Below are 15,264 nucleotides of genomic sequence, written 5' to 3'. Positions count from 1 at the left end.
TCTGTCACTTTCGGTTATTATAACATGATATATTTTTTTTGGCATTCAGAGCTTTGTTTAACAATATATTAGGAAAAATCATAAAAAAAACTACAAAATTTACACAAATAAACATATTTCATATAATTTTATAATGTATATAACATACCAATTTTTAGGCTTTAGTGATAAGTTGGAAATTCAAAATGAGAGTTAAAATTTCATTCAAAAAAGAAAATTACATATTAGTGATACAAAAAAAAAAAAAACATTTTACAATGAAAAAACAAATTACAAACAAAATATAGTCAATCCATACAAAAACAACATTTGAAAAAATAATACTTTAAGTTGAAGGATTGAAGAACCAATTACAAGAATAAGGTTGTGAGAAAAAGGTAAGAGAGTTTTTTAGGTTCTTTTGTTTTTTCTTTCCAGAATTTTTAGAGAAAAAGGCAGGGTATTTAAGGTTCTTTAGAGGAAGAAGAAAAAGTTTTAGAGGAAAAATAAAACCTTTTGGGTACTTTTAGAAGTTATTTCAAAATTATACAGAGTTAGGGATGTAAATGAGGTGAGAATTCCCTGTTCTGTCGGTGATCCGCCCCGACGGGAATGAGGAATCACCGATAAGAATCCATATGGGACATGGAGAGTATAACGAATGAGAGAGTATGATGTTAATTGAATATAAGGCTGGTCCCATATTTTTTAAGGAATGAGTTGGAAAAATGTGACATGACAGGTTTAACCGATTATTTTTACCTGTTGTACACCAAAGTGTGAAATGAGACAAAGATTGTACACTATTAATGAAATTTACCCCTATGCTACAGACCATAAGCTTTTCTAGCTAATATCAACAAAATACGTGAGCCTAAAAACTATGCCCAAGCCAGTGGTGATCCTAATTGGCAAAAGGCTATGCAATTGGAATGCAAGCTTTAGAATGCCTATTACTTCTAGATGGATTTTTCTTGTGAAGTGTAATGCAGATGGCATAGTTGATATAAGCATAAATCTTGTCTGTAGCAAGGGGTTACACACAAGCGTATGGTGAAGATTACACATAATGTTTTAGTCCTGTCACTAAAGTCACTACAGTTAGATTATTCTTGGCTATTTTTGTAGAATGTTCACCAAGATGGCATAAACAATGCCTACTTGCGTAGACATATCAAAGAGGAATTGTATATCGCCCCACCAAAAGGCTATTATAAAGCTCTTCCTTGTCAATATTGTAAGTTTATCTAAGTCCTTATATGGACTAAAATAGACAGGTCAATAGTGGAATTTAGAGTTTTCCAATAAGCTGTTGTCAATGGATTTTTGCAAGTTTATTCATGATTATTGTCTCTTCATCAAGCATTAAGATGGTGAGTTTTTGGTGTTGACAGTCTATATGGATGACATCTTAATTACGAGATCTTCATATTCCTTAATTCAAGAAGTCAAAAATGAATTTGACTATGCTTTTACTATCAAGGGATATGGGAATGAAGAAATACTTTCTAGGGATTGAATTGGCATGTTCTTCCTCTAGAATTTTATTGACTCAACAAAAATATATAAGAGACTTAGTGCATGATGCATGCTTGATTAATGCCAAAGTTGCAACCGATCATTTTCCTTCTGGTTTGCAATTTGATGATTTGTCTCAATCTTGTCCTGAACCTGAGAAGTATAGAAGACTAGTTAGTAGACTTCTTTATTTACAATTCACTTGTCCTCATATTGGGTATATCATCCAACAATTGAGTCAATTTATGACTTCACCAAGAGATGTTCATATGCAGATTGAATTACATTTGCTAAGGTACCTTCAAAGTACACGAAATCTTGGTGATATCATGCTAAATAATATCATATGCACGACGTCAACACCACCCTCATTTCAACCCAAGTCCAATAAAGGCCCAAACAACGTTTATGACGTCCGATGGCCCACTTTAGCAGCCCCATTGTGTCCATTGCGGCCCAAGCCCAATGAATAACAGCCCAATGCGGCTAAATAGGGTTCTGACCTCCAGATACCAGGGGATCTTCCAGAATCCTACGAGATAAAGTATTCCCCCCAGGATTTGAACTCCTTAAGGGATTAGGAATCTTAGCTCCATAATGATTCATCCTTAAACTTAATCAAACATTATAAATAGGTAGGTATAAACACAAGGTTCGGTACGTTAACTACTATCTAAAACTAGTTCATACCCTTACATTTGGTATGAACTAATTCTATTAAGATGAGCAAACTATGGAGGCCATTTACTCGGAAATTAAAGATACCAGCTGCAATTATCAGCCCTTATCGGTATAGTCTCCACATATTATAGTTTTTCTCTTCTACATTTCATAACAACATATAACCTTTTTCTTTTACTGAAATTATTGGTAATTATGAGTTTCACATAGAAAAACACTGATCTGTCAGCATGGATTTGCACTGGAGATTATTCACTTTTTGCTTACTTTGTTAATGCTTGTACCTTTTACTATGGATTGCCTTTTGGTTGGTAATCCATAGTAAAAAGTACAAGCCTTGAAAAGTTAGCAAAAAAAGAACAATTTCCAGTGTTTGGATCTAATGGTCAGACTGAATTTTTGAAGTCACAATGGAAAAAGAAATTTCTGAATACTAGAAATATTATCCTCAAATAAATAGTCACCGTCTACCACAGTTATTTCCCGGTCTGCTCTATGACATCAACTTTATCAAGATTTAATGTTTCCTAAATTGTAGACAAGTGTCATACCACATTGTGTATGCTTGATGCTTGGGAACTTAATATAGAACACCAGAATAATTTCATTTTCATGTGAGGTAATTTCCTTTGACCTATTCGGTAATGGGAATAAACACGTGAAAAGTATAATGTCCATCCGGTTGGTTTTGTCAAAACTACAAATATTTCTTGAGCAACATTATACCCCAAATAGGCAAATATACCAAGTATTCCCTTTCAAATTTCGGTTATTTACATATATATCGTTTGTATGCTATTTCTTTACTTATGTTGATAAACATCTTGTGATTTGTCTTGCAGGTTGCTCATACTTGTTCGGATTGTTGCCTTAGCATTGTTTTTAATGTGGAGGATCATTAATCCAAATGAGGATGCAGTCTGGCTATGGGGAATGTCTATTGTTTGTGAGATCTGATTTGCTTTTTCTTGACCAACTTCCAAAGCTTTGTCCTATTAATCGGGCCACAGATCTTAATGTCTTGATGGAGAAATTTGAAACACCTAGCCCCATGTACCAGCTACATGGGGCTAGGTGTTTCAAATTTCTCTTTCAAGACATTAAGATATGTGGCCCGATTAATAGGACAAAGCTTTGGAAGTTGGTCAAGAAGCCAAGAGAAAGCAAACCAGATCTCACAAACAATACAATAGACCTTCCCCATAGCCAGACTGCATCCTCATTTGGATTAATGATTCTTAACATTGTTTTTAATGTGAAGGATCATTAATCCAAATGAGGATGGAGTTTGGCTATGGGGAATGTCTATTGTTTGTGAGATCTGGTTTGCTTTCTCTTGGCTTCTTGACCAACTTCCAAAGCTTTGTCCTATTAATCGGGCCACATATCTTAATGTCTTGAAGGAGAAATTTGAAACACCTGGCCCCATGTACCAGCTACATGGGGCTAGGTGTTTCAAATTTCTCTTTCAAGACATTAAGATGACATCAACTTTATCAAGATTTAATGTTTCCTAAATTGTAGACAAGTGTCATACCACATTGTGTATGCTTGATGCTTGGGAACTAAATATAGAACACCAGAATAATTTCATTTTCATGTGAGGTAATTTCCTTTGACCTATTCGGTAATGGGAATAAACACGTGAAAAGTATAATGTCCATCCAGTTGGTTTTGTGAAAACTACAAATATTTCTTGAGCAACATTATACCCCAAATATACCAAGTATTCCCTTTCAAATTTCGGTTATTTACATATATATCGTTTGTATGCTATTTCTTTACTTATGTTGATAAACATCTTGTGATTTGTCTTGCAGGTTGCTCATACTTGTTCGGATTGTTGCCTTAGCATTGTTTTTAATGTGGAGGATCATTAATCCAAATGAGGATGCAGTTTGGCTATGGGGAAGGTCTATTGTTTGTGAGATCTGGTTTGCTTTTTCTTGACCAACTTCTAAAGCTTTGTCCTATTAATCGGGCCACACATGGGGCTAGGTGTTTCAAATTTCTCCATTAAGATATGTGGCCCGATTAATAGGACAAAGCTTTGGAAGTTGGTCAAGAAAAAGCAAACCAGATCTCACAAACAATAGACCTTCCCCATAGCCAAACTGCATCCTCATTTGGATTAATGATTCTTAGCATTGTTTTTATTGTGAAGGATCATTAATCCAAATGAGGATGGAGTTTGGCTATGGGGAATGTCTATTGTTGGTGAGATCTGGTTTGCTTTCTCTTGGCTTCTTGACCAACTTCCAAAGCTTTGTCCTATTAATCGGGCCACAGATCTTAATGTCTTGAAGGAGAAATTCTAGGTGTTTCAAATTTCTCCTTCAAGACATTAAGATCTGTGGCCCGATTAATAGGACAAAGCTTTGGAAGTTGGCCAAGAAGCCAAGAGAAAGCAAACCAGATCTCACCAACAATAGACATTCCCCATAGCCAAACTCCATCCTCATTTGGATTTACGAAAAACCGACTCTAATGCTTTGCGTTTTTGCCACGGTTGTTAAACAACCGTGGCTAAAGGGGTCTTTAGCCATAGTTGTTTGTAACAATTGACTCTAATGCTCTGATCATTAGAGTCGGTTGTTGTAACAACCGACTCTAATGCTCTAACCATTAGAGTCGGTTGTTGTAATAACCGACTCCAATAACCCCAATGACCAAAATTAATTCAATTGTAGCATTAAAATTATTAAAATTACTATACAATATACAATGCATCATTGCTCATTAAAAAAACATTCAAATAACTATATACGGTAACTAATTAATTCAATTTCTACAACTCAATGTCAATCACAATACTATAATAATTTTGCATACATAGAAATGTAGAATGCTTCACAAATTCATGCAAATAGACTAGAAAAATTGAAATCCTTTCTCTATGTTGAAAACATGAAATTGGGTGGTGTAAACAAGTTTTGGCCAGACATCCTAATAGTTCTCGATTCTCAAACTCAAAAATTTATGATCCCAGGTGGCAACATTCTAATCCTTTATATAGGAGTTCGTAAGGAAATTAGATAGAGATGATCTAATCAATGTTGTCCAAGTTCATGGCAATGAAATTAATTCACCAACGTTCTTGCTAGACTGCTAATTTAATACTGAAAGCACCACATTTCAGAATTGCAGATATGTTTCATAATACTGAGAAGCAACACAAAGGTCCTCAATACACACAGATGAGAATAAACTAAATCAAAAAGACAAGGCTAGACTTACTTCTTGTGCCTGAGCAGGTGATGCAACCTTCCCTGTTCCAATTGCCCACACAGGCTCATAGGCCAGAACAACATCTGTCCAGTCCTTTACCCGCTCTGTCATCAAAGTAAAGTATGGAACTAATTTAAGAAATTTAAAAGCATTTTAAGATAATGGATATACTGATGCATAAGAAAACATTCAAATTACATCCTTATATATATATATATATTTGATAGACTTTTTTTTTTTGAATCATTTGATAGACTTTTATATTATTCATATGCGTGAAAAAACTTGCAAAAGATTAACATAAAATATGTTAACTACCAACGCTGAAAAATGCAACCAGAATGCTTACCAGCTATGGCTTTGGTTTGTGCAGCAACAACATCCAAAGTAGACCCTGCTTCACGCTGCTCCAAAGTCTCACCAACGCAAGCTATAACTTTCAAACCTTTGGAAAGTGCATATGCAACTTTATCTCCAACAAACTAAAATGAAAATGCTTACATGATCAGAAACTAGGTAGGCAAGTGCAAATCTTGATTGATGAGCAAAAAGCAAACACTTATGAAGAGGCACTCATCAGCATATCAAGTACTAGAACCTTTTAGGATAGCTTACCTCATTTGACTCGCACAAGTGACCAAGGATAACCCAATGAATACTGAAAGGGATAAGGTACCAAAATAGGCCTATGGTTTTTAGGGAAGTACCAATTTAGACTCAACGTACAAAATAGCACCAATATAAGCTTAACATTTAAAAAATAGTACCAATTTAGGCTTCGATAATGGAACGAGACACGTCTTTGATATTACTCCGTTAAGTTCTGTCAATAGTACGTGGTGGGAGAAATCAAAACTTAACGGAGTAAAAGGAAGGAATGACGTGTCCAATCCGTTATCGAGGCCTAAATTGATACATTTTTTAAACCTTAAACCTATATTGGTGCTATTTTGTACGTGGAGCCTAAATTGATACTTCCCCAAAAACCATAGACCTATTTTGGTACCTTATCTCATACTGAAATAAGTCCTTTACTAAAATAAAGAAAGCCGTTATTTAGGAGGCTGAAAAGAATACAAAAAAAAAGTCCGCTTGAACTGGTTGATTGAAAGCAAAGAAAAGAAAGTTGAAATTATTCAGCATAATCGAGTGTTGCATGGTGTTATCATTAAAATACAAAAAACCAAAAATTATTTCCTCAATGAAGTATGTCAAATTATACCTTTCCCAAACATAAGATTAAAGTGATTCCGCTTTTCTTTATCTCCACAGACTTGATAATTTCAATGAACTCAGGCTGATCACAGCCAAAACAAAATACAAAGTAAGGAAAAACACTTACAAAGTTTAATGCATTATAAGTTAACAACCATCCAATTACTTACCTTTAGAGAGGCTCCACCAACCAAAAAATCATAAACATCAGGTTGTGCAGCCAAATCCTTGCATTTTGCATCACTCACTGACCCTGAAACGCAAAAACAATTAAATATAATTACTCCAAAATGATTAAATTCCGCAAGCAACTACAAGCAATAATGCACACAGAGTAGCTTTGTTTCCCATTCTGCCCGGCTCCTTCCTTCGGGTTTCCATCTTGAAACGACGACCAATTGTGCTGCAAATTGTGCAAAATACAAACTATTTAGCATTCACAGCATCACAAAGTACAAGGGCTTGAGCAACCCATTCTATTCTAAGTAAGCAATTCTTCACCATTATAACCTGATGCCACCAAGAAAAAGTCAATAATGCAGCAGCCGAGGTAACTGATGAATACATACTAAAAAATCCGAACTATATCAAATGTTTTTCCCTAAAGAACAGAAACTGTGAATCTGAAATTTAGTTCAACAAACCTGAGGACAAAGATTCCGAACTATATCAAATGTTTTTCCCTAAATTTAAGAATGGCTTTTCAAGCTAGACATTTTATCAAACAGAAACAGAGCGCCTAATCAGTAAATGAAGAGAGTTCAAACTAACAGCCAACTGTTTGAAACATGAATCACAAATTAAAAGAACCAATTTCATTCATCATACCTGAATCATCATAATGCTGGCTCTATTACTTTTACTTCGATCAATCCTCTGCTCATTCTCATTTCCATAGGACGACGAACTCCTAATTTAGAAGTAAATATTTACCAGGAAAACGAATTAGCTAACTTATATGCAAATGAGAGCATAGTAAAACCCTAATTTAATTTCGATAATAATAATAATAAAGAGATAGAGATATAGGTATAGGTATACCGGAAGGGATGTGATCAAGGGATATTCCAGTGCTGGAGAGAGCTTGCTGGACGTATTGAGGAATCCTATTAGTGTCGCTGTACACAGAGATGGAGACCGGCCACAATAGTTCAATTTAACAAAGGCGGAACTTATGTTCTGAGCGATTAAGTGGGGATCGCAGCTCTTGGGAACCTGGCAGTTCTCTATGTCCCACCAGACAGACGTCTTCCGCGACCAGTACTGCGCCTCAGGGCGTCTCCTCCAGCCGAAGTTGTTGCTCCGGTCACATCTCCAGCCATGGCGATGAATAACAAGGGTTGTGGAGGCTCAAGAAAGCATCAGTATCACACAGTCAGTGTTGGCGCAAGAAGAAAGAAGAGTGGAAACTACGGGTGCATGGTCGGTTAACCAGTTCATTAAGGTTAATTCGGTCGGTTAACCATTTTATCGGTTTTTTAAATACATTAACCGTACATTAGTCCACTAAATTCGGTTAACCACTAATCGGTTAACCAATTATTCGGTCGGTTAACCTTTTTATTTCGGTTTCTAACCATTAGTAACTAAACATAAAAATAATAAAAGAATTCAAATTAAAATTTATTGCCAAATAAAATAAACTGATACATTTTAAAGTTTATGACATTAACTACCAACCAAATCAAAGTTTAATAAACTGACTCATAAATATTAACTGAAAATATCAAATCACATAATATGGTAAGGTTTTATTCTATCCTAAGTAGAGACATATGCGGAACTTTCTATCCCAAAAATTAAAACTATAAAAGAATAATGATCATGAAACCTAATTTTTTTGCCTCATGTAAATTAAAATTTCTATAAACTCTATTTCAACATAGGATAGTTAATGGATTGTATGTCAGTTTTTTTTCCGAAACTTAGTAACTTAGTAAGTGTAAATAAAATAGCATAATAATAAATTAATAATGGATGGATTGTATAATATAATCGGTGGAATAGAGTGGATTAATATTGTTAATATAATTGATTTTTTATATATTTTTAATATTTTATTGATATTCGGTCGGTTTCGGTTAACCACGGTTTTTGAAATACAAAAACCGTAACTGTAACCATTAACCACTATTTTTAAAATTAAAAACCGTACACTAGTCCATCGGTTTCGGTTAACCTTATTTTCGGTTTGGTTTCGATTTGGTTTTTCAGTTTTCCGGATTTTTGTGTGCATCCCTAGTGGAAACGGGTTTAGGTTAGGTCAAGAAGTAGAAAGAAGAGTGGAAATAAGTTGGCGCCTGTGTAATTATTCATATTATATAACGTGTTTAGTATTTGTTTGGGAGTTGGAGGTTAATGGAAGTGAGAGTTAAAGCAGATAATGGAAAGGGAAGGGAAAAATTAACCTTGTTTGACAATTTATATAATGTAAATGAGGATAAATGTTTAACTTTGTTTGGGAGTTTAAAAATTAAAGGGAATGAAGGTTAAATTTACTTTGCAGAGACAATAAATTTTAAAAATCTGTATGTTACTCCTATTAATCTCCAATTTGGAGGTTAGAGGATTTAAATATTTAACCACATTCATCTCCATTTACCCTCAAAAAATAACTAACTTAATACTTAACATTCCATTACTTTCATTTACTCCCATTAACCTCCTCCCAAACAAGGACTTAGGGTTGGTTATTCCAATAACCCACTCTGGGTTATTGGCGTGGGTTATCTTCATTACCGATGCTAATTTCCCATTAATTGGCATCGGTTAATTTTCAAACCGACGCCAATGACCTAAAAACTCAGCGTGTTTTATTCAATAGAAAATTTCGCGTCGGTTTGTTGTCTTAACCGACGCCAATAATGTATTATTGGAGTCGGTTGTTATAAACAACCGACTCCAATGACCTTTAGCCACAGTTTTTTAAACAACCGTAACTAATAAAGTGTAGCTAAAAGTTATTTCTGTACTAGTACTTGTACTTTTTACTATGGATTGTATCCATAGTAAAAAGTACAAGCATTAACAAAGTAAGCAAAAAGTGAATAATCTCCAGTGCAAATCCATGCTGATAGATGAGTGCTTTTCTACGTGAAACTCATAATTACCAATAATTTCAGTAAAAGAATAGGTTATATGTTGTTATGAAATATAGAAGAGAAAAACTATAATGCATGTGGAGACTATACCGGTAAGGATTGATAATTGCAGTTGGTATCTTTAATTTCCGAGTAAGTGGCCTCCATGGTTTGCTCATCAACTCTTTGGGCTCATGAAGCTCTTGTTCTAATTTTTTTTAAACTTTACCAACCAAATATTAATGGAATCATTATTACATTCCATTATATTACAACTTTGATTATATTACAACATTGATTATATTACATTGCATTACATCGTACCAAACGGTGCCTTAATATTTGTAAATCTCAATTTCTTTAATATTTACTATGGGGTTTACTCCGTTTTTTTTCCTACTTTGACTTTTCATATTAAAAAGGGTAATTAATTTATTAGTCTCTATATTTTGATAAAACACACTGTTTAGTTTCTGTATTTTCAAAAACACACGACAAGGTCCCTAACCTTTTTCTCGATGAACTGTTTAGTCCCTAATATTTTTCTCGGTGAATTGTTTAATCCCTTTTGTTAGACTCTCATGAAGATTCTATTAGTCAATTTGGATAGTAGAAACATCTTTCGTCATCATTGAAGCAGTTGACAGTAAACATGAGTTGAGAATAGGGAGGAAATTAAACTCGCCATTGAGAGTAAGAGGATTTCCACCTTCAATTCTAACAGAAAGAGTAAGCGAGAGAGATTTGAGTCGATTTCTACCTTCAATTCAAATAGGAAGAGTGAGCATAAATGATTCGATTGTGGGTTAGGGATTCAATCCTTTCTCATTTTTTTTGTGAGCGCAAGTTGTGAGAGAAAGACATAGAGGTGTGAATTGTTTTTTTACTGATAAATAGTAAAGGGTAATTTAGTTATTTCTGAATTCATAAACAGTGAAAATCTAACAAACAGGCGGAAGGACTGAACAATTCACTGAGAAAAATATTAGAGATCTTACCGTGTATTTTTGAAAATACAGAGACTAAACAGTGTGTTTTGTCAAAATATAGGGACTAATAAATTAATTACCCTATTAAAAATAAAAGTTCTAATATTTGGTACTATTTACCTTTTATACATAAGAAGTAGTTTCTTTTCCAACAACAAAGAATCTATGTTTTTCCAACATCAAAAAGCAAGTAAATCAAATATGCACTGACTCCACAATATATGTCCTTAGGGCTGGACGCAGTTCGGTCCAGTTCGGAGATTCAAGAATCTCCAGAATTGAATTGAACTTCGAGGATTCCTAAAAATGAATCTCTACGGATTGGATTGAAAATTTCGGTCCGGTCTAATTTGGAGATTCGGAGATTCGGTTTCGGTCCAATCCAGTACAGTTATTTGACGAGTTAAATAATAAAATACCTATACTTTTACCAAAAATAAATTAAAAACATAATTTACAAGATAATAAATATATAAAATTCTTAATAAAAATTAAATAACATGTATTTATAATACCAAATATTAATTTCAACCTAAATAAATTAATTGGTGAATCGAATTGCTAAAGAACAAATGAGTAACTTAGTTTCAAGATTAACAATTTTAATATCTTAGCACATGCAAATCTTAAGAAATTCACAACTTAAACTAAACAACAACAAATTAAAGTACAATAACAGAAAAAACTTGACCAGATTCTAACGAGTTAAAATTCAATAACAGAAATCAAAATTTGACTAAAGTCAAACACTACCAAATTATTTGATCTATTTTAATTGTCATATGTACACAAATTTTAGGATTTAACCAACAATAAAAAAGTAGTAGGGGAAACAATACCTGAAATTGAAATTGTAAACAATAAGATTTCACTTTAGAAAGGAAATTGAGGAGATGATGTCAGAACTACGATTCTCATGAACTAGAATTTAGAATAGAAAAAAAAAGAACAAGAATAGATAGAATAGAGAAGAATATAGAAGGAAAAAAAATTCATTAACCCATTGCATAATAAATTAGTACCATCTAATTCTCTTAAATAGGAAACGGGACAAGGAAAGTACAGTTGGCCTAACAAATCATCGTCCTAATAATTCTAACATACCTTAAATAAGAATAGGAAATATAACCTACCTTAAATCACCCTAATAATTCTAACCTACCTTAAATAAGAATAGGAAATACAACTTACCTTAAATAAAAATAAGAAACACAACACTTCACTAAATAGGAAAAAATAAAACTTTATATAAAATATAAATTTAATATGATAAACATTCAGTTCTTTCAATTCAGTTCGGTCCAGTCCAATCCAATTCGGTTATCGGTCCAATTCTGAATAATTTCGATCCAGTTCTTTGATAAAAAAGTCAACAGTCCAGTTTAGTCAAGTTCTTTAAAAAAAGTCAACAGTTCTGTTCAATTCTGGATCTTTTCACTCGGATATTCAGTCCAATCCAGTTTCTTCAAGATCCGCGTGCAGCCTTAACGATCATTCATAACTTGAGAGGGAGGTATCAGAATTGATGTTTGTCTATAGCAAAATATAGTGAGCTTGTTTGTATTAAATCATATCCTTTAGACTAATATCGAGTGACATACTATTTCATTTTCCTTATTTTATTTTTATCGTTGTATGTCTACGTGAGCTATATAACAAGGAAAGCTTCTTTCCTCTCTGTCAAAATATCAGTCTATGCCGGTAATTTATCTATCTTACAACATCTATACAGTAAAACCTCGATAAATGCACGTCTTTAGGACTGGAAAAAAATATTCATTAAGCAAGATTATTTATTTATATTCATTTATCGATAAATCAATATTTATTATTTTATAGATAATTTTTCATTGTAAAATGCATACATTGTTTTGTCGCAAATGTATCGTCAAAAGAGGTCTTTTAAGCAATGATCACTTCAAACAACTACTTGCTACAACATGATCAAAATATACTAGAAGTTGTGTTTGCACTACAAAAAAAAGTTAAGGATGATGTTCATTTTGGTTTAGATGGAAAGAAAAAACAATTAACTATAGATGCATTTTTTCAAAAGATGACTTCTAGTTTATTGATTGAAAGGTTTTGGTCTATATATATTTTGTACGTAATTCAATAATTATTCATTTGTATTTTTATTGAGCCCTTAAGGATTTAAATATTTTAATTACTTAATGCATTTAGCGAGGTTATTACTTTAGTCCATTGGTCCAAGTCGGGACCAAAAGAATTTATTATATAAACGAGGTTATTACTTTATCGAACATTCATTTATCGAGGTTTAACTGTATTTGGGATATGTAATGTATATGAAATATAATAATTAATTCAAAGAAATAAGAGCTACATTCCTATTAGTTAAACATTTCACCTATTTGCTAAGCATTAATTCAAGATGAAAAGAAACAATTGTATCCCAACTTCACCCCTCTCCATATTTCCAAAAAAAAAAAAAACACTTAACTTAATTTCTAAAAAGACAAAATCTATATAATTAACCCCATTATTAACATAAAAAAGAAACTAACGCACAAGTTGAATGATGCTTCAATATGAGACATACAAGACCCTGATGTTTTCCTTAAATCAATATGCTGGACAGGCTCAGGTGCGGCTGCCGGAGCCAGTAACGGGGCCGGCGGTGCTTCAGTAACCACCGGAGTAGTAGAGTTAGAACAACTAGAAGCAGGTGTGGTGTCCGTAACTGGAGCAGCCAATACACCATCTATCCCATGGCACCGAATAGAATGGCCGGCGGTACATAAATTGGGGCTAATTAATCTCACATTGTTGAGATAAAAACTTCTTCTGCCATTGTTATTGATATAAAGCTTGAAATCGGAATCAGAAGATGGAATGGTAGAACCAGATGGGATGTGTTGAAGATGGTCGAAAAGCAAAGGAGAAGGAATGGAATGACGAAGAAGGAAATCCGAAGGGATTGTTGTTGTTGAAAGTATTCGATCGTTAGGCATTAAGAAAGTAACATTTTGTTGAAGAGTATTATCAAGAGGAGACATAATATTAATAAGAGTGACGAAAGTGAAGTAATTAGCTCTTGCCATTTCATCAGTGGCGATTTGGAGTTCATGGCTTTTGGATGAATTGGGATTGACATGATCAGCTGCCATTGCCATTGATGATGCTGTGGTAAGAGCAAATAATAGGAAAGTGATGTAAGAAGTAGTAGCCATTTGAAAGAAAGATGATGTAGGAATGTGTTTTGTGGTTAACAACAAGTTTGTTGAGAGTTTTAGAGGAAGTTGGAATGAACATGCATCTATGCTGCTTTAACTACTTACTACTTCACGTTTCATGCATTTCAATATGCATCTTTATATAAAATTGCAATGCAATATTCAGTAGTGAAATTTCAAGTCTCGTTTATGGAAAATGATTCTATTTTTATTAACACGATTTCATAATGTTGGGTGGATAAAACACCGAGGACCAGAGAGATTTAAACGGGGCGGGGCGGGGCGGGGCGGGGCGAGAATGCATTTACCATCACCGTTCTCCGACTAGTCGGGGATTTCCCATCTCCATCCCCGCGAGTTAAACGGAGATAGATTTGTTCCCATTCTCATTCAGCGGAAAATCCCCATGACGGGGATCCCCATTCCCCGTTTACATATGTTTCAAAAACTTTTTCTCAATTTCCCATTCCTCGTTTCCAGCGGAAAATCACCGTTTATGTTTAAAAAAATAGTTATACCCGAAACTTTTAAGAATCAGTAGCTAATAATACCAAATATCATTCTCAAATTTTCCAAACCATAAAAAACTAAAAGTAAACAACCAATTATCTAATTAAAATGTATTTAAATCATCCAAAAAAAATCAATTATCACGGAAAATAGTCAGGGGTCCACCATCGGGGATTAACGGGGCGGGGATGGGGATCCCCATGGGACGGGGATACCTTTCCCCATCCCCGCCCCATCCCCACCACGTGGGACAAATCCATCCCCATCCCGTCCCATGGAGATTCTTATCAGGGATTTTCTGTCCCCGTCAGGGCGGGTCACCAACGGAGACGGAGAATCTCAGCCCCATTTACATCCCTAGACCAAAATATGAAATTGCACATGGAAAAAACATATTTTCCGTTAATAAATCTTGAAATGGCACATCTAGTAAATGTTAGGTTCAAGATTGCATTATTTCACATCGTGGAGACTAAGTTTGTTTTCTCCAATAATAAGACTAAATTTATACATTATTTTATAATTAATATATTAAAATTTTGTATTTGGGTAAGCTTAATTTGCATGTGAGATTTCTTGAATCTTTTTCTTATTTCAAGAATGCAAAGGAGGGACATGAACCCATTTCTCATTCAAAATCGCTTTTCCAATAATAATATTTGAAGCTCCCTTTATGCTTTCAGTATTGTCCTTATTCAAAAAAAACTTGTATTAGTGTATTAATTCCTTGATATTAGCCATATCCTAAACAACTCCATTCTGATACATCACAAGTTTTGAAGCTGCTATGTTAATTTGGAAAGGGATATGATATTGACTTTTATTTATTTATTTTTTATTAAAGGCGACGAGGAGAGTGAGTAGAAG

At 33.9% G+C, this 15,264-nt stretch overlaps 2 protein-coding genes across 2 annotated transcripts; both read right to left on the bottom strand.

Moving 5' to 3' along the window:
* Nucleotides 1–1,366: 1,366 nt before the first annotated feature.
* Nucleotides 1,367–7,943, bottom strand: LOC136207354 (triosephosphate isomerase, cytosolic-like). The gene is made up of 7 exons (XM_065998621.1): nt 7,859–7,943; nt 6,953–7,024; nt 6,792–6,874; nt 6,629–6,703; nt 5,756–5,888; nt 5,416–5,510; nt 1,367–1,650 (listed from the first exon to the last, which is right to left on the bottom strand). Exons 1-7 carry the CDS (start codon nt 7,941–7,943, stop codon nt 1,576–1,578), a joined length of 618 nt encoding a protein of 205 aa, XP_065854693.1. The 3' UTR covers nt 1,367–1,575.
* A 5,179-nt stretch (nt 7,944–13,122) lies between these two features.
* LOC136207166 (FAS1 domain-containing protein SELMODRAFT_448915) lies at nt 13,123–13,928 on the bottom strand. The gene has a single exon (XM_065998455.1). The coding sequence runs from the start codon at nt 13,882–13,884 to the stop codon at nt 13,177–13,179; it is 708 nt and encodes a 235-aa protein (XP_065854527.1). The 5' UTR covers nt 13,885–13,928; the 3' UTR covers nt 13,123–13,176.
* Nucleotides 13,929–15,264: the final 1,336 nt, after the last annotated feature.

The sequence above is a fragment of the Euphorbia lathyris genome, chromosome 9, assembly GCF_963576675.1.
Source record: "Euphorbia lathyris chromosome 9, ddEupLath1.1, whole genome shotgun sequence".
Taxonomy (NCBI): Eukaryota; Viridiplantae; Streptophyta; class Magnoliopsida; order Malpighiales; family Euphorbiaceae; genus Euphorbia; species Euphorbia lathyris.
Note: the sequence above shows the minus strand (reverse complement) of the source record. Positions and strands in the feature narration are given on the sequence as shown.